The following is a 25,717-nucleotide window of genomic DNA, read 5'->3' as shown; positions in this document are numbered from 1 at the left end:
CCAGAGCTTAACTGTGCGTTGAGTGAAAAAGAATTTTCTCCGATAAGTCTTAAATGTGCTACTTGCTAACTTCATGGAATGCCCCCTAGTCCTTCTATTATCCAAAAGTCTAAATAACCGATTGATTAAGAAGGAATGGAAGTAGCACCCAATTAAAAATGAAGATAGTTTTATCCAAGTTTCAAGTATTTAGAATTGGAGGCAAAGCAAAACGCTTTCCCCTACTAGATCATTAGGAACAAATGATTTATCCTTGAGGCACCATGTATGGCTATTGTAAACCTCCCACCAGAGGTCTAAATTAAAATAATGCCAAAAAAATATTAGAACTTAAATATTTGAATATTAACTTTGGAAACCGTGAGGATGATTTTCTGTTTGCTTCCAAGATTCTTAAGCGTGATATAATAAAGGCCTGAAGTAGAGAGAGCAGGTTGGGAATCAGCCAATTAGAATGCATAGTTTCTGGCAAAGCATTCTGGGCCACATCTGTAAGCTTTATAATATTGCCTCAAGAAAAACATGGGGAGCTTATAGGTTATTTATAAGGGAGAACAGGAAGCTGCACAGAGTTCAATTTGAGCTCAAACAATCTCAGTGGGAATTCAGGATAGTAAGCCTTAGGATATTCCCTATGTCTTTCACACATCTGATCCTAAAATGTATAATTAACAAACAAACCAAAACTGTAGACAATCATGTTTCATTTATAGTAGTAATGATTGTCTGGATAGCACGTTTACTGTCATAGTAATATAGTATATAACAGCAGAAAAATAGACTAATTGGCCCATCCCGTGTGCCCAGTTATTCTTATCCATACTACCAAGCTGCCAGCCGTAGAGTGTGACCACTTATAAGATGCCAAAAGCAATCTTTTGGCAGGTTTTTTTCATTGTAGTTCATTCTTCTGGGTAGCTCAGCATGCAAGATTCCTTCCCTTCCCATTTCCAACCACAAGGTCCCACAAAAATTCAAACTACCACCAATAGCAGAGTGACAGTTAACTGAATATCTGATCTCCTAGGTCCCTAAATTTTATAAGTAAATAGATAAATAAAGTGGGCCTGGTTTCAGTCTCTCATAGTAAGACCACAGTACACCTGTTTTTCTTTCCCAGTACCTGCCAGCAAGGACTTATGCTTGACTTTTGCTGAAAGGCTGAAGCAGATAAGATGAGATACTGAATTTGTGACAAAAAGCAAGAAATAAAACTTCTTCCTCCTCTGCTAAGATAGTGTCTGTGCAAAGTTTCGATTACTTAACTTAGTCTCTTAGGAGGGTGATCCAACCATGTGCTCCATGGCCTGGATTTCTCTGGAAACGAAATGTCTCAGACTCTGAGCTCCTGGCTCCTCTGTCCCGTGTTGGAATTTTACATGTAGCTCAGCTGTGAGGCAAGAACAGCTGTCTGTCTCTCTATTTCATTAGATTGCAGACTTCTGTTTCTCCCGTTCAATAATTAGCTCTTCAAGACAAGAACTGATTGCAGGGCTGCCAGATGCATTCCTCTCTTCCTAGCTCCTGGCTCCAACTCCTGGCCGATCCTACCCTACACACACAGACAGACCCAGCCAAATTTTGCCTTTTCTTAAATGGTCACCCAGCATTCCTTTGTACAGCCTATTTTTCTAACGTGTTAACACTGTGAGTGCTGAATGACAGTTCTTGCGGAACATTTGTCATTCACAGGAGAACACATAGGGATTTTGATGTATTTTTAAATTCCTTCACCTTGGCTGCAGCATCTTGCAGTTTCCACAGGGTTGAAAACCTTTTTTTGACAGGTCCAAACACATCACTTAGATCCAAGTGCAGTTCAGTCCACTTTGTAAGGCTCGAACACATGAAAACCAGGAACCTGATTTATAGTAGCTTGCTAACTAGAACAAAATGCTGTGTAACACCAACTTTAAGGTGAAGGTCAGGAAACTACTGGAGAGTATTTAAATATTAAAAAATACAGTCCCTTCCCAGAGATCATTTAAGCTGAAAACAAGAGTAGTGGTTCCACTGGGGTCTGTTTACAGAAAAACAGTCAGGACATACAAAATTCTCATGCATAATGAATATGGGAATTTGACAGCCTCCCAACAGGAACAGCAGCAAATATTTCCCCAATCGAGTCTATCGCAGGGAGTACAATATCGAAGAGTCCAACTTCTCAGTCAGCTATGCACACATCCATAACCTAGCTCATCCCCAGTGACTGCTGGGTTAGTCAGAATCTAAGAGCTGGAAAGTGACTAAAAACTCCCCGTGCTGGCAATAAAAGAACAAACAAACCAGAAGCATAGCAAAAACAGCTCCTGACACTTAGGCTTTTTCCTGTAGACTCCTTTAGAATAAAAAAAAATTACAATCCCTAGAGTTCTCACCACTCTTATACTAAGGGTCTCCAAGAACAACCTGCAGGAGCTTAAAGACATATAGTACACCTCCTTATAAACCAAAAGCATGGAATATGTTACGAAGCATGGAGTGGGCCAATGTGAGAAGGGAGTGCTGCAAGATGACTCTCTCCCACGAGACAGGCTGCAGGCCGATGGTAGAGCAAGAATAGTCAGAGTCCGAGCTAAAAGCTGTGGCAGGCAAGGCGAGGTCAGTTTTTGGTCTGAGGTCAAGGGAGGCAACAGGTGTATGCGTAGCTGAAGTCCAGGCAGAGTCATAGTAGGCAGCATGCTAGGCAAGGTTAGTGTCCGGTCCGAGGACAGCAACTGAAGATCGAAGCCAAGGGAGACACAGGTGAGACAGGAAGGCTGGCACATGACAAGGCAGGAACAAGGCAGGGGAATGGGTCATTGCAAGGCAGGGGCACTGGAACCTGGTAGGACAGGAATGTAGGAACATGATGCAACTAGCACTGCAGGCAGGAGCACCGTTGCTGAGGCACTGAGTGCTACTACTGAGCTTCCTTTTACACTAGAGCTGAACTGACATCAGACAGTGCCCACAGGAAGTGCTAGCTGCATGGTCTATAAAAGGTCTTTCAGGAAGTGCAGATAGTTTCAACCAGGCCCTAGGACACAGCATGCTGCAGGAAGTTATGCTAGGAGTGTCTGGAGGTAAGGGGGTATGACAGAATAAGTAGGAGGTACTGTAGCCATAGGCACCAATGCTATAGTTCTGATGTTTTGTCACCATTTCTTTCTTTGTTAGATAAACTGCACAATGTTCAGAAGACCAGTGATCACCCTTTCCGACCTGATCTATACCTTGAGACAGCACAAGAAAGAGAGATGGAGGTAAGACTAGTCATATGCCTTCATACTGGTACATTCTGGGGTAAGAAGAGTTTAATTTAGTTGCAAAATTAATGTAATGAAGTTGGAGGTAAGATGAGGAATATCCCTTCATATTAGTAATTCCAGCTTTCCTTGCTCCTGGAGGTTAAAACAAACATTTCCTTATTTGACACGAGGTGGGTGGCACCTTTTAAACTAACCAATATATTGAGGCATGAGCTTTTGAAGACAGAGTCCACTTCGTCAGTTGTATGAAGTGTAGTACAGAGGTGGATAAAATATATAGGGATGGGGGCTGGGGGAGAATCAGAATAAAGCCTCTGCCCTCAGATTCTACTGGAGAATACCAGAAGGAACTACACAAACTCCTGAAGGGATTACCCAATAGAATATGGCAACGGATTTACATGGATACACCCCAGAAACCTCAATCAGGTACTTTTTATCTATTACCCAAAATATACAAACCGGGGAATCCTGGATGCCCCATTGTTTCTAGCATCAACACTCTCACGGTAGGAGTCTCTGGCTACATGAACTCGATCCTCAGATCCTATGCTACCAGCACTCCTAGCTACCCTCACGACACCACATATTTTATGAAGAAGCTCCATTCTATTGGCAGCCTCCCAGACCACATCATTCTGGCAATCATTTATTTATTTACTTGCTTTTTTATACCGAAATTTAGCTAGCTGCCTTCACTCCGGTTTACAGATACTGTAAACCGGAGTGAAGGTTGTTGGTGTAATGTGGATTTATATGGATTTAACATCCATATCTGAAGATGTACCTGATGCTCCACAACACATCATTGACCCAGAGAGAGTCATTCTTTCTGCTATTCACCCATTGCCCTCGGGCAAGACTATTGTGCCTAACAATCTCAGGAAAAACTACTAGCATGGCTCATGACTCTAAATTGGCTGGACACCCCGGTCAACGGAGAACGCTGGCGAAGCTTCAACAATACTACTGGTGGCCGTCTATGAAGGAAGACACTTTTGCGAACGTAGCGGCCTGTACCAACTGTGCCAGACAGAAACCTCCGCCTGGACGTCCTTGGGGCCAGCTTCAACCTCTGCCAGTGCCAGATGAGCCGTGGACTCACATCGCCACAGACTTTGTGGTGGACTTACCACTCTCTGGAGGCAACAATACCATCTGGGTAACAGTGGATCATTTCTCAAAGATGGCTCACTTTGTGGCGCTTCCTGGCTTACCAACTGCTAGTGAAGTTGCAAAGCGCTTCATCAGCCACATTTTCTGCCTGCACGGCATGCCAAAAAACATCGTTTCAGATAGAGGTGTACAATTCACAGCTAAATTCTGGAAGACTCTCTGCAAGAAGTTTGATATCACTCTCGACTTCACTTTATCTTGGCCAAACTGAGAGGATGAACCGTACCCTCAAGCAGTTCCTCCGGGCCTACATTAGTTCACGTCAGAATGACTGGGCTGAACTGTTACCATGGGCTGAATTTTCCATCAACATCTACTGGATCACCACCATTCGAAGTGGTATATTGACGACTACCTTCACCACCTTTGCCACTTTCACTGTCAGTGTCGTCCCCAGCAGCTCAAGCTACTGCCGATGAGATTCAACAACTTTGGAAGAAGACCAAGAAGATGCTCATCAAAGCTGGAATCCGAGCTAAAAGGGGCTATGACGCTCATCACTGCTTAAGCTACCGTCAGCTAGCTTCGCTGCACACTATGTCGGACCATTTCCCATCCTCCGACGTATAGGCAATCTCTCTTACAGTCTCAGACTTCCCCCAGCAATGAAGATCCATAATGCGTTTCATGTCTCTCTATTGAAACCGCTCATTCTCAACAAATTCAGCATCAAGACACAGATCCCCCTCCTGTTGATGCAGAAGAAGACATAGAGTACAAAGTGGATGCAATTCTTGATGTAAGGAAGAGAGGCAGAGTTTGGGAATACCTCCTGTCATGGGAGGGCTATGGACCAGAAAATAACTCGTGGGAACCTATGGCTAATATCATGGATAAAGAGATGCTGACTCAGTATCATCGATCACATCCTCGGAAACCAAGACCAAGTAGGGGGTCTGGAGGAGGCCTTTTGAAGGGGGGGTACTGTTGCGTCTGTCGGACTCAGACAGCTTCATCCCACTTGTCTCACCTCAATATGTGCTTTCTCCACCAGCCTCAGGAAAATGGCGACCGCCACATCTGCTTTCTGCTCTCTCCGGCGTCCCCAGTACGGCTATGGCAAGGCTTTCTGCCATGATTCACCTGAGGGCCTCCTAGGATGCACGCGTGCGTGCTACCCATGTCTTTATTCCAACATTGGCGCGAACCTCGGGGGTATTTAAGTTGCCCATTTGCTGACTGACTGAGTTAGCAAGGATTGGATTTGTCCGGTCTAAGCTGCTCTGCCGCTTCTTGCTGCTGCTGGAAGCTCTCTCTACCCTCCAGGGTTTTACTAACTTGGGTACCCGCTCCTCGGGGGCCCTATGCTTCTTTCCAAGTGCCTATCCAATATCCAGGTACTCGCTCCTCGAGAGCTTGAGCTGTCTATCTTGGTGCCTGATACTATTACTTCTACCTACTGGGAACGCCACCATTACAGCTACAAGAGAGTGAGTAATTTAACATCTACCAGTCTGTCTCACCTACAGCTCCTCATTGAAGATGTGCATAGAAGCTCCCTATACCACCATTGTGGGACGGGTCTCCTCAGCTGAGGACCCCAGACTGCTGCTGTAGGAATCTACTCACTACTGCCACCTCTGGTGAACTCTACAAGCTGTACAGTAAAAGATTATATCTGTGTTTTGGGCATCTGAATCTAGCCTGGTACTGCAGTTCCCTGCAGGGCTCCTCCCCATGGGAGAAGCCATCACTGCAGCATCTAAGAATCCACCAAACACCTCAAAACCATAAGAGGCCTTCATGCCTTGCCATTTTCCAGTTTTCAGTGTGGCCTGTTAGAAGCCTTCTTTTTTTTTTTTTTACTTTATTTTTATTGCATGTCAGATAAATAAAGCAAAAGCATGTCAAATAAAATAGAGAATGATATACATATCGCCATACAAAACAAAGAAAAAGATCCATCAGGCAAACCTTCAAACCATTTCCCTTAGTACCCTGAAATTGGGGTGGAGAATCAAAAACATATTAGAGCGATCTATATAAAGGAATCTAAGAACAAAGGTAATAAGGAGAGGCAGATTAAGGAGGAGCTGCTTAATTGGCATCCCCAGGGCATCCAAAAAGAAACCTAAATGAGAAGGTTCAAAAAAGACATATCGAGAACTATTAATATTCATCTCACATTTACTAGGAAATCTTATAGCGATCTGAGCACCATCTGTCAGGCACGAGGACAGAGAGCTAGAAATATCTTCCGACGCTGTTGCCTAGCTCTGGATATGTCTGGATATATCCACATCTTTTGTCCCAAATATAAAGATTCTCTATTTTGAAGAAAAAGCCTTAAAATAGAGTCCCAATCAGAGGAGAAAAGAAAATTAACTAAAAGAGTTCCCCTTCTTTCAATCTGGGCTTCATCAGATATTTCCAAAAGATCAGAAAGATTAGAGACAGATATGTCTCTTTCCTGTTTTGTAAATGGCAAAAAGAAAACTTTTGAAATTGGTGGTAACGTATCGATGAAAAATGAAGTACCTCTTGTAATTTCAGAACTGTTCTCTTGGAGACACAGTTTTACACTTAGGAAAATTTAACACCCTCAAGTTTAAATATCATGAGGAATTTTCTAAATTTTCCACCCTTTTGAACTAAACCATTCTGAACAACCTGCATTTGAGTCACTTTAGAGTCCAATTCTTCTAATCTGGTTGTATGAGCAGAAACTAAAGAGTTCAGAGAGAGAAATTGACTTTAAAGAAACAATTGAATGTTCCACAGAGAAAAGGGCATTCCAAATTGAATCTAGAGTAACAACAGTAGGTTTAACCAAAAAAAATTGTGAAGAAAAGGTTACCGAAGAGATGTGATGAATATCTCCTATTGCGCTCTGGGTTGCCTCCACAGACTCTCTCCCAGTGGGGGAGGAGGCCATGGCAGTGGAACCGCAATATTCCACCTCCAAATTTGATTGTAAGTCCTCCACCAGTGACGAAGGTGGTGATATAATATTGCTGGGAGCACAAATCGCAGAGTAAGTTGGGAGAGCGTCCTCAGGGGGTGCCGTTTCTAAAGACGCCTCCTGTCCGAGCGGCACATCCACTCTCTCAACAGCGATGTGTATAGGAGCGGAGGGAGTATCTGGAGCTCCGGGTCTAAGATATGTCTCGTCCAAAGACGCTGGTACTCGCTCTGCGCCAGCTTTCACTGCAGACCTGCCTTCAGGAGCAAAAGAATCAGTAGCTATACAGAAGCCCGCAATACTCATCAGAATCAGGGTAGGCTGAATTGAGACCAAAGCAACCTCTCTCATTATCCCTTTCCTCTTAGTGTGCAGCATGGCAATAGGAAATGGCACCAACAACGAGGAAACACGGAGCTTCAAAACAGCTTCCTCTCCTCACAGCGCCATCTTGAAACTCCCCGTGAACAGCTGTTAGAAGCCTTCTTGTCTAGTTCCTGTTTGTTTGGTTGTTTCCCAAGCTCCTGTTGGGCCTCCCACTGATCTCTTGACTGCGTTCTGTCGTTGTTTATCCAATTCCTGTCATGCCCTGCTCTCTGTTCCTGTAATGCTTTGTCCTGGATCTGCCATGTGCCTGCCTAGCCTAGTCCCTTCTGGTCCTTGGTGTCTTGCCTATCCAGCCTCTGTTTTGCCTTGTGCCAGTCATTGTCTCTGTGGTGTTGTGTCTGTCTGGTCTCTGCTTTATTTTGCACCCTTTTCCTGTCTCCTTTCTGCCCTGTTTTTCCTCCGCCTGGACTACCTTCTCGCTTCTGATCCAACCTGACCATCAACATTGCTTCTGCTTGAGCCCTTCCAACCCTGACCACAGTCATTTTCACTGCCTGAACCCCAAATGCCCTGCCAGCAAAGTCCTGTGGGCTCGACCCAAGGGGGAGGTGGCCGGTGGCAGAAGTCCCTGCTGTGGAATTCTGTACTGCTCTTGTCTAGGGATTACTTTCAACCCACTTGCATGGCCATGACAGTGAGGCTCCCCATAACACCTCATTGATAATAAATACCATCCTAGGGTCTAGGTGCTGATAAATCATGTTCATCTCCAGTGTTTTATTGTAATGATGTTTTAGTTAAGTTTGTTTTCTTTCTGTCTTAATGTATTGCACTATGAATGTTTATTTGTAAGTTGCTCAAGGATTTTAGTGATGCTGTTAGCAACTTGCCTACATTATTACTTTTATCATAAAACAACTGGTTCACCCAAGACTCCTCTTAACCTTCTCATCTATAAAGGCATTACGTTTTGTCCTTTCATGGTTTAGTCAGTTTCCTGATCCTAGTTTTACATTTCTTGTCTCCAGCTCAGAGATTTGCCTGTACAGTTGCATTCCTTTAATTTCCCAGTTTTTTGGTTCACAGAATTTAGCCCAATCAGTTCCCCCTCATTACTGCTTTCCACCAATGTTCCCTCTAAGGAGTGCTGGAGTTGGCTAGCCATATGGTAAAAATGAGGCCTGCTGAATCTTTCTTGTGGCTGGATCGCTCTCATAGGACCCACTTGGTTCAAACAGAAGGGATGCAACATGCCCCGTGGTAGGAATGCAGGCAGCAGACTCACATCTCTTAGAGGGAATATTGCTTTGCACCAATCTTATACTACAAGCGTTGAGGTCTTCTTGTCCAAGGCCTGCTCAAAATATTTATCTAATTATGTGCTAATATCTCCTGGTTTCTCTCTTCCTAGAGGAACCCATCCTTTAATCTCCACTTCTATAAGATAAGAAAGATAAATCAGGGGTCATGGTCCAACCAAGAGATAACCCTAATAAAGGCATTGTGTACCTTTCCAGTATCCTATCAATTCTGAAAGAAAGATTGTCCCTCGGAGAGTAGTATGAATATTGTTTCTATTCTCATATTAGCTTGTCTTCAAATGTCCAGAAGCTTTGCCGCCTCCATAAGTTGTTGGAATCTGCATCCTTCCCTTGCAATTTATTCTACTATAGTGACAGATGAAACATCAAAATCACCATCTAAAAATATTTCCCTCTCAGGAAAGAACAGCAATTTCTCCATATGATGCTCTGCCAAAGGAATACAGAATTCCCACACACTACTTTCCAAAACATTTCCAGCATATTATAGCATGCTTCAAGCAGTGGCAGCTCAAGCAATCTGCTCCCCTGTCAAAGGCACGGGTGAACTCACCAAGAGAGCCAAGGGCAGTGCACCTTGGAGTTTGGCCTTTTCAGTGATTTGAAATGCTGTGAAAGGGGGAAAGAAAGGTTCAGAGTAACCAGAGGAGTGGCAAAAGGAATGTCAGTGATAGTATTTCTAGGAAGTTGGCAACCCTACTACACTCCCAGGAACCTTATGACCTGCCTCTCACCTTTTGCCAGAATTTGCCCCCTGAAGAAGTGGGAGATGGGTGAGTGATAAGAGTTTGTGTGTGTGTGTGTGTCTGTGCTCTCTCTGGGCCAGTGCAAGGGTATTAGGTGAGCCTTACAGGCTTGCAAGCCCCCCCTCGCCCCACCCTCACCACACACACACAATTAAAATATATGCATTCATAATAAAAGATTATATATGAAAAAGGACATTCAAAGTATAGTCTTCTGAGGTAAAAATATCATAACAATATTATTTTTGCATGCACTGCTGTGGTGCCAACCAGAAACCCCTGCCAAAAAGACAGACACTCTGAACTCGTATGGTATTAGGCATATTGTAAAGTGCATTGGGTATGGGCTTGGCCTTCAGAAAGCCATGAGTAAACTGAATTACAATTACACTATAGTAAATCTCCCATATCAAAACAGCACTAGCTTCCAACACTCAATCAGTAACAACTCTACCTATGAACAAGCAACACTGCAAATATTATACGGGGCCCTAAACATCAATGCATCTCCTATTAGGAAGACAAAGCAAGCTAAGCTGCTTTAGATCTCTACACAGAAACTACATGCACCTCAAAAACCGTGCAGAAACCTCGCCTGAGTCACAAATGGAGAATATAGACAGACCCTCACCAAATACAGAATAAAGTGACCATGTAGTAGATGTGGCCCCTGTGTGCCACAGAAGTGTAAATGTTGCTATTCTAAGGATGTGCTGTGTTAACATAGAGATTATCCCCTTATGGGAAGTTTGTCAAGTGTGCAGTGAAGTAATGTGACATTGCATTAAGATGGTGATTTTACCCTAAGGAAAATCCTATAGATCTGAATTGTTGGATGTGAGAAGGTTCCAGTGAGTAAAAGTCTCATTTTGGTCAGAAGGTGTTACATACACTGTAACAGACAGCCTGTTACAGCCCCTTTGGACTTGGTTTAGGAGGAGAAGTTTATGAAAAGCCCTGACTGTCCTTGGTCTGGGGCTTCTCCAGAGTCACAGAGCTAAAAAGAGGATGTGGCTGTGACCCTCTCCCAGATTTACAGGGGCAGATAAGCAGGAGTGTGGACAGAGATTCTCTCCCAAAGTCTCAGGAAGAAAAAATTAATTTTTGGAATGTCGTTTTGAAGAGTAAAAGGAAAAAAAAAAAAAAAAAAAAAAAAAGAGTACTTTTAACTGTGGTAGGAACTTGTTTCAACCAGGAGGCAAACTATGCCAGCAGGAACTTGCTATGGGGCTTGGAGGATTCCTGTCTATAGAACAGAGGGGTTTTTTCCTTTAGCTGATAAGGACATTGTGAGTAACTAAATCTGGGAATGGGAAGAAAGAGGACCAGGATAGGCCGAAGAAGAGACTGTGTAAAGAGAAAGGAGTATTTGTGTGTCATGAGGAGAGAAGACCTGATTAGGAACTGTGATTTCTATTGGCTATTATTTCTTGTGCTGTTTCACCATATTTTACTCTGAATTTACCACAGTAAACTGTTTTTATATCAGAGCACACATTTTGAGTGGACATTGGTTTATTTCTTGGGAGTGTCCATGGCCCAATTCTGGGCCTGCAGTTCTCCTGCTCCCAGCCCATGGCTCCAGAGATTTTTTCTCTACCTTGGGAGAGCGGCCCCGAGGCTCCCCAAAGCTGGGAAGGTGACCCCCAGTGGAACTGGGATTACATAAACACAGAAAGTTGCACACAAAAACTGAAGTGGAAACCACAAGCCAAACTTTGTATTCAGTGCAACAATGGAAAACCAGAAACATCACCATTCATCCTAAAACAATTATAAAATCAAGAAATATAACACATCAATAGTAAAACCATATGAAGAAAAATACATATTTCAAAATAACTGACAAATAAAATTATTCAATAATTAAACTCATACCAATTTTTAAAAATGTCTCAAAAACTAATAACATATTTCAAAACAGAAAACCATCAAATAACACTTAACAAAATAATAAAATTCCCCGCTCTCCATACCTGAAAACATTTGATTTCCAGTCACCTTGAGATTGTTGTGGATTAATGGAAAGAGAGAGGCTGCACACATACTTTGTCTCCTCTCATATTGACATATGTTTATTCTGACACACACAAGCAAGCCTCACACTCTTTCCTATGCTCACTCACACACAAATACACTCACTCTTCTTACTCTCTGGAACACACAAGTGGCAGCAGCCTCCAATTTCAGCCCACATAGGTGATGAGACTCCTTCACATTCTTTCTGGGGCATGGGCTTTCTGTTCCTTTCTTCTGGCCATGCAGGTGGGTACTGCTCCTACTCCTTCTGGCTGCGGTTATTGTATCTCCTTCTTCCCACCTGGGCAGGCCCAGGCAACAACTTCCTCTTCCAGGCCCTCACAGGTGGGAAGAACAAATAGGGATAATAGTTACAGTCCTGCCACTACCAAATCTGTGGCACCTTAGGTGGCCTTGCACTTTCTCCCACTCACACCCCCACATGTATTCTTGCTCCCTTTACTTTCCAACCTCTCTCCTTTTACTTTCACTCCTCTTTTCCACTTCATTCACACTCCCTTCCCCCCTCCTTTCTCATTCAGTCCCTTCCCTCTCCTCTTACTCACCCCTTCCCTGTCAGTAGCTCAGCCTCCTCTCTCACATCATTTCCTTTTCCTCCCCTCTCACCTCTGCCTTGTCTCTGACCCTTTTCCTCCCCTCTCACTTTACCCACCTTCCTGTCTGTCTGCCTCACTTACTGCTCCCTTTCCTTCCCTCCTGACTTCTCACTCTCTCACTCCCCCTTTCACTCATAGCTCTCTTCTCACTCATCCTATTCCCTCCTCTATCGCTCATGTCTCCTCACTCACTTTCTTGCCCCTCTCTCTCACTCACCCTCCTTCCCTTCTTTCTCACTTGCTTACTCCCTCCATTCCCTTTCACTCAACCTCTCCACACTCACTCATCCCTGTCCCTTCCCCTATCCCAGTCACTCACACCTCTCCCCTCTCACTCACTTATCTACTCCTTTCCCTCCCCTCACTAAGCCCTCCCTTTTCACTCTCATCCCTTCCCTTGCCTCCTTTCTTACTCAGGCCCTTCCCTTCCCTTTCATTTTACTCATACCCTCCTTCCTTTTCCTCTCACACACTCGCCTCTAACTTCTCACCCATCTCTCCCCTTTCCTTTGACTTCACTCACACCCCCTTCCCTTTCCTTGTCTCATCTCACCGCCTTCCCTCCTCCTCCCCGGGTGTTCTTCTTTTTCCTACTGGTGGGGTGTGGAAACCCCACCGACATGGTGCCATCAGCACCTCAGCGAGGCTCTTCTGATCCATGAGGTGTGAGAACCACAGGGGCACGTCTTTTGCCTTCGCTTCTGTGGTACTTTCCTTCTGGCCTGCGGGGTGTGGGAAACCCCAGGCATGTTACCTGTCTGCGCTGCCATGGGACTCTTCTTCCAGCCCATGGGGTATGGTAATCCCACAAGCCCATCATCTTCCTGTGCCGCTGCAGCTCACTTCTTCCTGCCTGCAGGGTGTGGGAACCCTGCGGGCAGATCATTCCAAACATGTCTTGTGGCTAGGTGAGGTGAGGTGGCTGGTGCAGGAGTGTCTTGAGGGGCCACTTTTTTCCATCCCAAAATATTGCTGCCTGAGGCAGCTGTCTCACCCTGCCTAATGATAGAACCATCCCCGACTGGTTTTCAGTTTTGCTGTTTGCCTCTGGCACTCCCTTTTCTTGGACAGGGTCTGACTTTGTTGTATGTGCTGTGATCATAGGTCTTTTTCCTTTAACATGGTGAAAAATACAGGACCAAATTGAAATCCAATCCTATGTAAAATGGAGCTGGGCTGGCAACATTGATTGGCATCTTGTCATGACGCATGGTCATCACTCAGCATTGGCCAAGGAGTGCTGAACTAGGTGAAAGGTTTGGAGATAAAGGGTTTTTATGATACAATTTAGTAGGTAAAGATAGCTTAACAGGTGCCCATGCCTTATGGAAACCAAAAGCTATGTGATTCTTAACTAGCAAAAATGTTGCTAAAGCCAATATAAACCTAAGAAAGACCCAGGGCTTTTCTGTCATGATTTTGATGGACACAGATTTTTTGATTGAGAGTTCTTGCATTGCTCCTTTCTAGGTGTACCTGCTGGTGAAAAGCTGCTGGGAAGAAATTCCCGAGAAAAGGCCAGACTTCAAGAAAATCGAGAGCACGCTGACAAAGATCTTCAAGTAAGGCGCAAGTGTTAGAAAATGGGTGCAAAGAAGACCATCCAGCTACACATGCTTAGTGTGGGAACAGTTTGCAGGACACACTTAAAAAGCAGGGCGTGTCAATGGCCGAGAGAACGTCTTCATACCCTTCATGTCTCTAGGGAGTAAGATTCTAAAGGATTTACCCATGCAAACAGCCTTTTGAAAATTGCCCAAAGAGGAATGTGCATAAAAGTTCACACTGAAGCCGTTTCATGCATACTTTTACGCACACTGCAAGGAGGCATTCTGTGGGGTGGGAACATTTTTTACGTGCCTTTTGATTTTCAAAAGTATGCAAGAAAATATACATGCACGTAGTTACACCTACTCCCGAGCAGCTGTAACTTTGTTCACCTATGACAGCCCTGGCTGCGCACATACAAGCAAACTTTCAGAACAGATTTATTTGCATAAATCTACTTTGAAAATGAAGGCAAAAGTCGGCAGGTAAAAAGTACCGGCAGACTTTAGCCTTATGTGAGCTGTTTGAAAGTTACCTTCATCGTCTCCCACACTAAAGACTTCTTTTTGTTTCCTGCAGCAATTTCTACAGCCAAACAAATGAAAACTACATGGACACCTTGATCCGCCGGCTGCAGTTATATTCACGCAACCTGGAGCATCTGGTGGAGGAGCGGACAAAACTGTATAAAGCTGAAAGGGACAGAGCGGACAGGCTGAACTTCATGCTGCTCCCTGCGTAAGTCGGTGACAGACAAGACGCTTGATGACGCATTCTTCTTGAGAAAACCTAGGGACTGTGCAAATCACACAAGTGCCCTCATCACCGAGAAGAGTGGAGGAGTAGCCTTGAGCCCAATATTCAAAGCTACTTAAGTCAGAAAAGTAGTGATTTATCTGGCTAAGTGGCTGTTGCTGAATATCTGGCTACATTCAGTAGTTGCCACTTAGCCAGTTAAGTCACTCATCCGGCTAAGCTAGATTACTCAGAGGCAGGCAATCGGTGTAAGGGAGCAGCACTACTTATAGTTAACTTAGGCAGATAAGTGCTGATATTCTGACTTATCTGGTTAAGATAACTGGAAATGTTAGACCTGCCATAGATTAGTTTTAACTTAGCCGGATAAGACTTATCTGGCTAATTAGCAATTTGTACGTGGATATTCAGCAGTATAGCAGTGCTGCTGAATATCCCATGTAAGTTAGCTGGACAAGTCTTTTGTGGCTAACTTACATAGACGGATAATTTTGAATATTGAGGCCCTAGTGATTAGAGCAGCAAGCTGAGAACTAGTGAAGCCAGTGTTCAAATCCTCTTTCTCTCTCTGACGCTCCCAGGAGTTTTTACTCTATTGGGAGGAGGGGCAGTCTGCGTGTTAGTGTTCTGATGCTCCCAGGGAAAGTTACCTACACCTTTAGCTGTTTGGGGATTTTAGTCCCAACAGAATACCACCATATAGAATAGGAGGGACCTTTTTCATTCCTATGTGATGAAGTACCATTATCCTTTCCCCTTTTCCCATCCCACCCCAAGCCTCAACCATGTGGAGAAATGTAGCTGGACTGGTGGGGACCTGTAGTGTCCAAACTTCTGCTGCCATCTCCTTTGCTTCATTGCCAATTTGCTCCACTGACAGGTCCATGCCCTCCTGGGAGATCTGCCCTCCTGGGGAACCTGAATTTACTTCCTGATCTGCCCATGGGGTCCTCGTCCTCCCGACGTCATCTGCCGTTGTGGTCTATGCCCTCCTGTTGGACCCATCACCTCCCAATCTGCCACTGGGGTCCCTGTCTTCCTGGGGATCATCCACTGGGGTCTGCACCCTGTTGGGGGACCCAACATCACCTACTGATATGCCACTGGGGTCCACACCCTCTGATGTTGCCTCACATAAGAACAAAAATTGCCATACTGGGTCAGCCAAGGATCCATCAAGCCCAGCATCCTGTTTCCAACAGTGGCCAATCCAGGCCACAAATACCTGGCAAGTTCCCAAAAACTAAGTATATCCCATGCTACTGATGCAATTAATAGCAGTGGCTATTCCCTAAGTCAACTTGATTAATAGCAGTTAATGGACTTATCCTCCAAGAACTTATCCAAACCTTTTTTAAACACAGCTACACTAACTGCACTAACCACATCCTCTGGCAATGAATTCCAGAGCTTTATTGTGCATTGAGTGAAAAATAATTTTCTCTGATTAGTTTTAAATAGGCAACTTGCACAGGGTCACAATCAGCTGCTGGGGGGTCCATACCCTTCTGGGGACCCAACATCACCTCTATACAGCCAAAGCCCTTAGGTTTTCATCCTTGATGGGAGAGGTTTCCTTTGTTTGGGTTTATTTGATGTTTGAGGAATGGTGATGGTTCTGTTTTTCCATTGTTGCTCTGCATAGAGGGTCTGGCTTGTTATGGTTTCCAGTACAGTGTTTGCCTGTATGTTTCCATTTATACTTTATGGTTCCTCTATTCTATATTTGGTGAGGGTCTGTTTGTTTTCTGAATGGGTGACTGAGGTGAGGTATTCTCCTAATAGGAGGTGTAGTGGTGTTTTAGGGGCTGGTATTATATTTGCAATGTTGCCTTTTCATAGGTAGGGTTGATACTGTTGTAGTGCTGGCAGTTAGTGTGTTTTGTTATGGGAGGTACACTATGTTATAATTGTAATTCGGTTTAATCATAGGTTCCAAGTGTCTTTTTTGCAGGGATTTCTAGTTGGCACCACAGCAGTGCATGTAAATATAATGTAAGTGATATTTTTACCTCAGAAGATTGTACTTTGATTACACTTTTTTCATGTAAAATCTGTTACAAATGCCTAATTCTTAACTGTGTGCGTGGAGAAGGCTGAAGGGAGGGAGTATGTGTGTGCAGGATAATAAAGGTTCACCTACGGGCACCTAATACCCTTGCATTGGCCATGGGGACCACAAAATTACTGGTGGGAGGGGACACCAAATTGCTAGTCTGCCCCGGGCGCCAATATGTCCCAGTTCAGCTCTGGGGTGGGGGATGGGTTTGTTTAAGTTATCGAGGCTAGGAGCGTGACACTGGATGAGAAGGGGTTAAAATACTGGGATTCAGGAGTGCAGCGCAGTTTATCACTGGCCCTAGGAACAGGTCTAGTGCCTGGATTAGGATAGCTATCCTCGCACCTATTTTTGGCTGCCTGGATTAGGCTAGGTTCCTATATTTTCTTCCACACTCTAACCCTGTCTACTTGACCAACCATTTTTTAAGTACCTACATTTAGGTGCTCAGATGGAGGGTGGGGAGGATTACAATTTTCACTTAGGCAGCTCTAAGCAGTTAACTCCTTAAATTAGGTGCCCAGATCTTTTGAATTTTGACCTCACTGTTCATAATCTAGTAAGTAGGCTTGTGAAATCTGGTAGCTCCAGTTCTAACACCATCGCAACCTATGCAAGTTATTCACCTCCTGTCTTAGGGCCTTATTCAAAAAGGACTTTATCCTTTTCTGCACCTATGGAAAAGAATTCATTTTTGAATAAGACCCTCGGGGGTAGATTTAATTTACGTTTAAACACAGAGGGGCAGATTTTAACATCTGCGCACGCGGGGTACATTTTGTGCGCGCTACCCAAGTTACATGCGTAACCCCGAAAACCTGCTCCTGCGCAGGCCAAGCCTATTTTGCATAGGCTCGGCAGCGCGCGCAAGCCCTGGGACGCGCGTATGTCCCGGAGCGGCCTTGGAGGGAATGGGGAAAGCCATTGGGGCTCCCCTAGGGCTCGGCGTGCGCAAGGTGTACAAGTGGGCACCCCCTTGCGCGCACCGACCCCGGGTTTTATAACATGCGCGCGGCAGCGCACGCATGTTATAAAATTGGGTGTACATTTGTGCGAGCCGGGTAGTGCGCACAAATGTACCCTGCGCGCGCAGATTTTAAAATCTGCCCCTCTGTGTTTAAACTTAAATTAAAGCTGTTTGGTAGGAGGGTTCTCATAGCCATGTGATGAATCTTGTACAGTTCAGCAGTGCTTACATTGAAGAGAAAAGAGGAGAGATATAATTGAAAGACCCCACCCTATGGGAGAAGGTTAAATAAATAACTCCATTTCTCAGCTATTTGATTTAGGATGGGCACGGATAACACACCCACACAACTAAAGGTTTTCCCAGGGATGGGGAGGAGAGGCTGGAGCAGAAAATAAAAAAAAAAAACAACATACAATAACATTAAACCCACAAGAATCTATTACTATTGCAAGTAATGTAAACAAAATTAGTGCATGCACATTTTCATAACACATTAGGATTCTTATACTCTTTAGCAAAAAGAGTCACATGGCATTATAGAGAGAGAAAAAATGTATTAGCACTGGAAAATTAAGAAAATCAATTTTGTAACTTAGGACAGAGAAACAATACCCTGCCCAATGTCTCAGTTCAAGAAAAAAAAAAAAAGCAAAATCTCCATCTAAAGTACGGCCAGAAAAATAGCATATGTCCTCAATTATATCTTACTGTGGGATAATGAGCAGTCTTTCCAGGCTGGAGATAGACACCCACTGACTCCAGTCTTTTCTTCATATACTTGCAGCTTTATTTAACACTCCCAGCTTACAAACAATAGTAGACTGCCTTACCTCAGGACGGTGCACTCAGAAACCTTCACCAGAGAGGGACAGGAGCTCCTATTCCTGTAGACTGGGGGACCTCCTGATCCCAGCTGGGCTCACACATTCATTCCCTTCCCAGCAGGGTCCCACCCACATGGCTGTCTTCCACTGTGGGAATTAAGCTGGACCAGGCTAAATGCCTGAGCCCGCACAAGTTAAAGGAGGAAAAACAGGGTCACTTCTTCACAAACCCATGGGGGCAAATGTTGTCACTCACCCTGGATCCCATTCGGGGAAGTGGCTTCATCTTCCTGGTCTCCCACCATGTAAACTGTTGGGGGTGTGCTCTCCCGTTTTTGCTAGGGTTTCTCCAACTCCCACCACCATAGCCATCACCCATTGTGCCCTTTGCCCAGTGTCCACCCCCAGTCCTTTGATTGAGACTTTATATAGCTTGCGTTCTAATTCTTCTCTGGATGGACTCTCTGGACTGTCTTCGGGTGCTCCAGTGATGACTTTTTCTCCAGTTGTTGCACAACTCCCCCTCCACCAGGCTTGTACACTCTCTCTCTCTCTCTCTCTCTCTCTCTCAAATGTTGCCATGGCGACTCCTGATGCCTCTGCAGCGCCTCCCTCTGGCTGTTCTACAGTGGTTGTGGTTTGGCACTCTTCAGCACCTTCCTCTGGGCTCTCTGTACTGCCTTCATCTGGGCTCTCTGCAGCAGCCCCCTCTGGTCTCCCATTACCCTTCCCTGGGCTCTCTGCAGGGCTTTTGACTGGCTGCTTTGTGGTGCCTCTCTCTGTGTCCCCTGCAGAGCCTCAAAATGGCTTCTTCACAGTGGCTCTCTCTAGGCTTTCGCCAGCACTTCTTTCTGGTACCTCTGCAGTGCCTTCCTCAGGCTAATCCATGCTGCTTCCAAGCAGCCACTCTGTACTGCCTTCTTCTGGGCAGGCTGTGATTCCTTTATCCTCAGGCCAGGCTGTAAAGCTCTACCATGAATTCTGCTGTCTCTCATTTTCTTTTTGTAAGACAGGCTTTTCTTCTGCCACGTGTTCCAGTAGTGAGCTCCCTAGTTACATGCCAGGTTTTTCTGTCGCAACACGTCACTCACAGGCTTTTCTCCATCTTCAGCATTGTTGCTGCTTTTATAATCCTTTGCATCTGTGTTCACTGGCATTGCATCAAGTTCTTACTGTACTCTTGTCATATTGGTACTTAGGAGCAGTGGTGTTGTTTTGCATTCTTTCAAAGGATATGTCCAGATAATTTGACTGCTCCTAACATAGTTTTGCATTTGCCTCTGGCCTTCCAAGAGGCTTTGACACTTCACTAGAAAAGCTTGCTCATTCATGCTTGTTTATGGAGGCCATGCTCTTTTCCAATAGACAACACTCTGGCAGCTTAACTTCTCTTTTCAGGGACCATGCCCTGGCCAAACACTGTCTCTGCCCAACTGCTTTTCTCCCCCCTTTTTTTCCCCTCAAAGGTAAAGGTAAATAAAAATCAGCTTTTCAAGCATTAACTTATTCACTATTTTTTTTCTCTCTCTCTCTCAAATGGAGTTAATCCCCTTGGCCTGTTTAATTCCTGTATTAACTCTCTACAGACCCCCAAAGACCACTTTCTGGTTTTAAAGAAAAAAAACCTTTGTTTTTCTCTATGTGCTCTTCTGTGAACCAAATTGATTTACTTCTTCGGAGCTATGTGTCCAACTAGCAGCACTGCTTTGCTTCCAAACTGCTTGGCAGGCCACACACAATAATTTTCTTATCAACTCTGGAGGCTTGGATTTTCTCTGTGCGAAGCTTAGAGAAAAAAAAAAATCACACTTCTTATACCATATGTGGGATACCGAGCAATCTTTCTAGGCTGGAGACGCAGACACCCATTGACGCCAGCCTTTTCTTCATATACTTTCAGCTTTATTTAACTTACAAACAATAGTAGACTGCCTTACCTCAAGACAGGGTACTCAGAAACCTTCACCAGAGAGGGACAGGAGCTCCTATTCCTGTAGACTGGGGGGGGGGGGGGAATGGACCTCCTGATCCCAACTGGGTTCACATATTTATTCCCTTCCCAGCAGGGTCCAGCCCACATGACTGTCTCCCACTGTGGGAATTAAGGTGGACCAGGCTAAATGCCTGGTCCCACACAAGTTAAAGGAGGAAAAACAGGGTCACGTCTTCACACTTAAGTAATTTTTTAATCCTTTTTTGACAAACTTCTTTGCTGGGCGATTGAAGCCATTGCAGATGCTTGGAGTCTAGGACTCAGTGAAGATTCAGGATACACTTGTTTCTTGGAATTGAATGCCCAGATTCTCACACCAAAAAAATAACTCTATTCCCTCTCTTCTCTAAACAAAATCACACCAGATCTTCCAAAATTCCCTGAAGCTAGAATGTGCTTAATATTATAGTGTGTAAGCAGCTATTCTTAATACTATTCATCTAGCTAAGAACAAAAAACAAGATCAGTAAATATTTAGAAATCACTTTCCTTTCCCTCACTACAAAATAACAAATCGCTGTATCCGTATTGCTGGATAAGTACCTCTATTCAGATAATGACTACAAGAAAAAACATTAGCAATCGATTTCCTGATCTCTCATTAGCACCAAGCAGGAATTACCCAAGTTTTGATTCCAAGACTTACAAATAGTCCATTTGAATCAAAATGTCTCCTGGAAAAATGTCTCATTCTAGCAATTGCAGTAATGTCCACTAGGTGTCACTGCAACCCAGGACATAATAACACGGGCTTCCAGCCATAGCACCCTCCCGTTTGCTGAGATGACAGGGGATAATTTAATATTAACATAGGTGAAAGAATTTGCATTTGTATCTCACAAACAAAAGGACTGCAAAGTTGTTTAGGTATCACCATTTGTTTTTTGAAGTAGTTTTACTGTTCCCCCTAGCATTTTGGTTTAAAAAAAAAAAAAAAAAAAAAGGTAGGCAAACAAGGGCTATAACCTTTGTAATTTAATTTACCTTTGCCAAGCAGAGAGAATATTTTAAGCCCCTAGCTTATATACAGGCCAATACAGTACAGTGCGTTCCGGCGGAGCGCACTATTAACTCGCGATTGGACGCGCGTTTTGGACGCGCTAGCTTTACCCCATATTCAGTAAGGGGTAATAGCGCGTCCAAAACGCTCGTCCAACCCCCCCAAACCTAATATTTATTTATTTTATTTATTTTTAATTTTTATATACCGAAATTCTTGTAAGAACTACAAATCATTCCGGTTTACATAAAACGATAAACTGCCCCACAGAGAGAGGGGCTTTACATGAAACCGTAGAACAGATAGAACGATATAATTGGCTTTACATATATATATACATATACCTAATATATATATATTATTACATATATATATTTACATATATATTTACATATACCTAATAGCGCCCGCAACATGCAAATGCATGTTGATGGCCCTATTAGGTATTCCCGCGTGATACAGAAAGTAAAATGTGCAGCCAAGCCGCACATTTTAGCGCCTACTCAAACTGCTTTTCTGTGCACCCTCCGACTTAATATTATGGCGATATTAAGTCGGAGGTCCCGAAAGTTAAAAAAAATAGAAAAAAAATATGCATGTAAAGGCTACACATGTTATGTGTGTAGCCTTTACATGCATATTTACATATTTACATGCATATGCATATTTACATATTTACATGCATATTTATATTTATATTTATGCATATGCATGTAAAGGCTACACACGTTATGTGTGTAGCCTTTACATGCATACTCGTACAAGTGTCCGGGGAGAGGGAGGGAGGGAGAGAGTCTGACACTCTATATACCTCCCACTTAAGAGGGGCACTATCAACTCAGAGCGGGTTTTGGTGGGGGGCATTTTTACACCGCCCCATCCCCCCCAAATCTACCCTGAGTTGAAAATGCCCCTCTTACAGTGGTAGATAGAGTGTCAGATTCTCTCTCTCCCTTCCTTCCTCCCTTCCCCAGTGTTCAGGATCCTTCTGGCACCAAATTTCCAGCAATGCCCATTCCCTGCCCCTTTTCTGCCTCCTTATTCGTGATGCGTGCACAGGTATGTGTACACTTATTCCCGGATTCTTAAAATTCGCTTTGCTTGTGCGCGGCCCACATATGCGTGTATGGGGCTGTTTTTGCACGAGTAACGCTTTTAAAATCTACCTGTATTGTTTTAAAATTTTTTCTTAAAAAAAATTCTGCAGCTTTAGTGGCTTAAAGTCAGAAATGCAACCAAAAGATAATATTTAATTTAATTATTTTTAAGCTGCCGTTCTGAGTTAATTTAACTCCTCCATGGTGGTGTACAACACCACCGAACCAGCATACATTAAAAATACAATTATGCTTGGCACTGTGCTTTTTTTTTCTTCAGAATATTTTTTTTATTGTAATAGTAGCAAAACAACAGAACAGTCAAAAATGAAAGAAATACAGAATACAGAAACAGCCATGCCCTCTTTCATATTTTGAAAATACATCCTTCAATTTCCACTTTCAAACTGACCCCTGCCTTCCATCCCATTACACATCATCCAATCATACTACTGTCACATACACACACACACACACACACAAACACACACCCCTACTGACATATATCAACAAAGTGGACTATGTTTACAACATGAATCATGGATATCACTCCAGTTAGTAGAGTAACCCAGGGCCAAAAGATGGGTCTACATTTTCAAGGGCAAATAATCATAGAAATTCTTCCAGATGTCAATATATCGGATAGTCAGAGAGCATTTGGCAAACTGGGAGAGATCTACTGCGAAGCACATAGGCCGAGCGAAAGCAACCTTCAGCCAGCGAGTGATGGTAGGCTTTGAAGCCTACCGTCCTCATTTGAGACCACTCCATAGTCCAAAACGATGGTCCAACACACAAAAGGAATTTACAATCTCCAGACAACGCAGCAATGCTCTGCAACTGTCCAGCCTCCACAAGTTCCTAGACAAAGCATCCGAGTGAGCTAATTCCATGAAGGCCGTTAGTTCCACGATTGGTCAACCTGAAATGAAGAAAAAAACAACTTTGGTAGAAAAGAAGGAACTGACCGTAATGAAAATCCCCAAATCTGAAATCCACAAAAAAGGGTTTTGAACAGCAAAGCGCCCGGAGTTCCGACAACAGACGTGTCGAAGAGATGGCCACTAGAAAAAAACTACCTTCAAGGTAAAATCCCTCAAAGTCGACCTTTGGAAAAGCTCAGAAGGCGTCGAGGAAGGAGTCGTGAAAAGTAATGTCAGACTCCCCGCCGGACAAAGATGTCTCAGCAGAGGACACAAGTCATTTGCTCCCCTTAGGAAAACGAACCAATTCCAGATGAGCCGTTAATGCTACGCCTTGCATGGTGCCACGCAAACCATCAAGAGCCGCCACCTGCACTCTAACAGAACTACCCGACAAGTCGATGGCCAGTCCCGATGGAAGAAAAACGAAAACACCACTGGCACCGAGGCCCAGGTAGTTAGCACCTCATGGTCTAGACACTAAGCTGAAAAATCTTCCAAACTTACATGTACGCTATGTTAGTGGTGGACTCACGTGACCCTTGGAGCGTAGCCGCTACAGCTGAATAATAGTCTTTGCAACGTAAACGGTGCCTTTCAAAGGCCAAGCCACTAGACAAAAGCAATACACTTCCTTCAAACAAACGGACCCTTGATGCAGCAGGTCTGGAAGAAACTGGAAACCTCAGCGGACCCGCTACCACCAGATGTGAGAAGGTCCGCCCACCAGGGACGTCTCGGCCATTCTAGGACTACCAGGATTACCTCTCCTGGATGGATCTCTATTTGCCCGAATACCTTGTCAATCAATGGTCAAGGTGGGAAGACGTACAGAAGAACCCCGGTGGACCAGGACAGCACTAGGGCATCTACCCCTTTCACTCTCGTCTCTCTGAGATGACCATAAAACCGCGGTGCTGTGGCATTCTGAAACGTCACCATGAAAGCCATGCTAGGTGTGTCCCATGCGTCGCAATCGAGTTGAGAGGCAGCATCCACCAATTCCCATTCCCCGGGATCTAGACGGTGACAGTTGAAAAAGGACCGGCTGCACGATGCCCACTCCGGCGAAGTGAGACGATGCTGTACTGACTAAGTTGTGTTCCACCCAGGAGATCAATTGATGAGCTTCCAGCGCCACCGGTTGACTCCTGGTGCCCCCTTGGACATGGATATACGCCACCAAAGTCTCATTGTCCGAAAGAATTCTGACCGACCTCCCATGGAGGTGAGGCCGGAATGCTTGTAGCACTAGCCACAGAGCCCTGGTTTCCAGACAATAGACTGACTACAGCGATTCCTTGGGAAATCATAATCCCTGTACCGAGTTCCCCGGCACACCGCCCCGCAACCAGAGGGGCTGGCATCCGTGGTGACCAATGTCCCATTGGGAACATCCAGGGAGATACCATGGGACAAAATTGCCCATCTGCAACCACCAATCGAGACTGTCCCCGTGCTGCATCCGTCAGTGGAAGAGGCAGATGAAAAAGGTTTGGGGACTGCGGTCCATTGAAAAGGCAAGGTTGACTGCAAAGCCTCCTAAGAGCAAAGGCCCAGGATCCCAGTTCTAAGATGAAAGACATTGAACCAAGAACCTGCAAATAATCGCGAACTCTGGATAGATGCTTGATCAATAAGTCTCGCACTTGACCTTGCAACTGGGCGATGCAGTCTGAGGTAAGAAAGTCTGCCCTGCTGATTGCCGAATAGAGCACCCAAATATTCCAAGGACTGAGTTGGCCCCAGCCGACTCTTGGCAAAATTGACCACCCAGCACAGCAACTGCAGAAGCTGGAGCACTCCATGAATCGCCCCTCAGGGAAATACCACCAATTGCGCTCAAATCAGTCAGCCGTCCAAGTAGAGATGGAGTAGAAGTCCCTCTGTGCGGAGATGGGCTGCCACCACCTGATGCTCCAGGACCGAAAACCGTAGAAACCTCTTGTGGTCGGAACGGACACCAATATACCGATATGCCTTCGTGACATCCAAGGACGCTAAAAACTCTGCCTTGCGCCCTGAAGCAATGACCGACTGTAGAGTCTCCATGCGAAACTGTGGCCCTCTGAGACACCGTATTACTCTTTTGAGATCCAGAATGGGCTGAAAAGATCCCTCTTTTCCTTGGCCCCATGAAGTAAAGGTAGTAACGACCTGTCTGTCTTACCTCTGGAGGCATTAGGA

At 44.6% G+C, this 25,717-nt stretch overlaps 1 protein-coding gene across 1 annotated transcript in view; it reads left to right on the top strand.

The window, feature by feature from the left end:
- Positions 1–25,717, top strand: part of GUCY2C (guanylate cyclase 2C) — a 174,562-nt gene that overhangs the window by 120,688 nt on the left and 28,157 nt on the right. The window contains exons 18-20 of the mRNA XM_029587127.1: positions 3,160–3,245; positions 13,831–13,922; positions 14,488–14,646. Coding sequence (XP_029442987.1) covers positions 3,160–3,245; positions 13,831–13,922; positions 14,488–14,646 — 337 coding nt within the window. The remainder of the gene's footprint in view (positions 1–3,159; positions 3,246–13,830; positions 13,923–14,487; positions 14,647–25,717) is intronic.

The sequence above is a fragment of the Rhinatrema bivittatum genome, chromosome 2 (genome assembly GCF_901001135.1).
Source record: "Rhinatrema bivittatum chromosome 2, aRhiBiv1.1, whole genome shotgun sequence".
In the NCBI taxonomy this organism is placed as follows: Eukaryota; Metazoa; Chordata; class Amphibia; order Gymnophiona; family Rhinatrematidae; genus Rhinatrema; species Rhinatrema bivittatum.
This window is presented reverse-complemented; position numbering and strand designations above follow the sequence as displayed.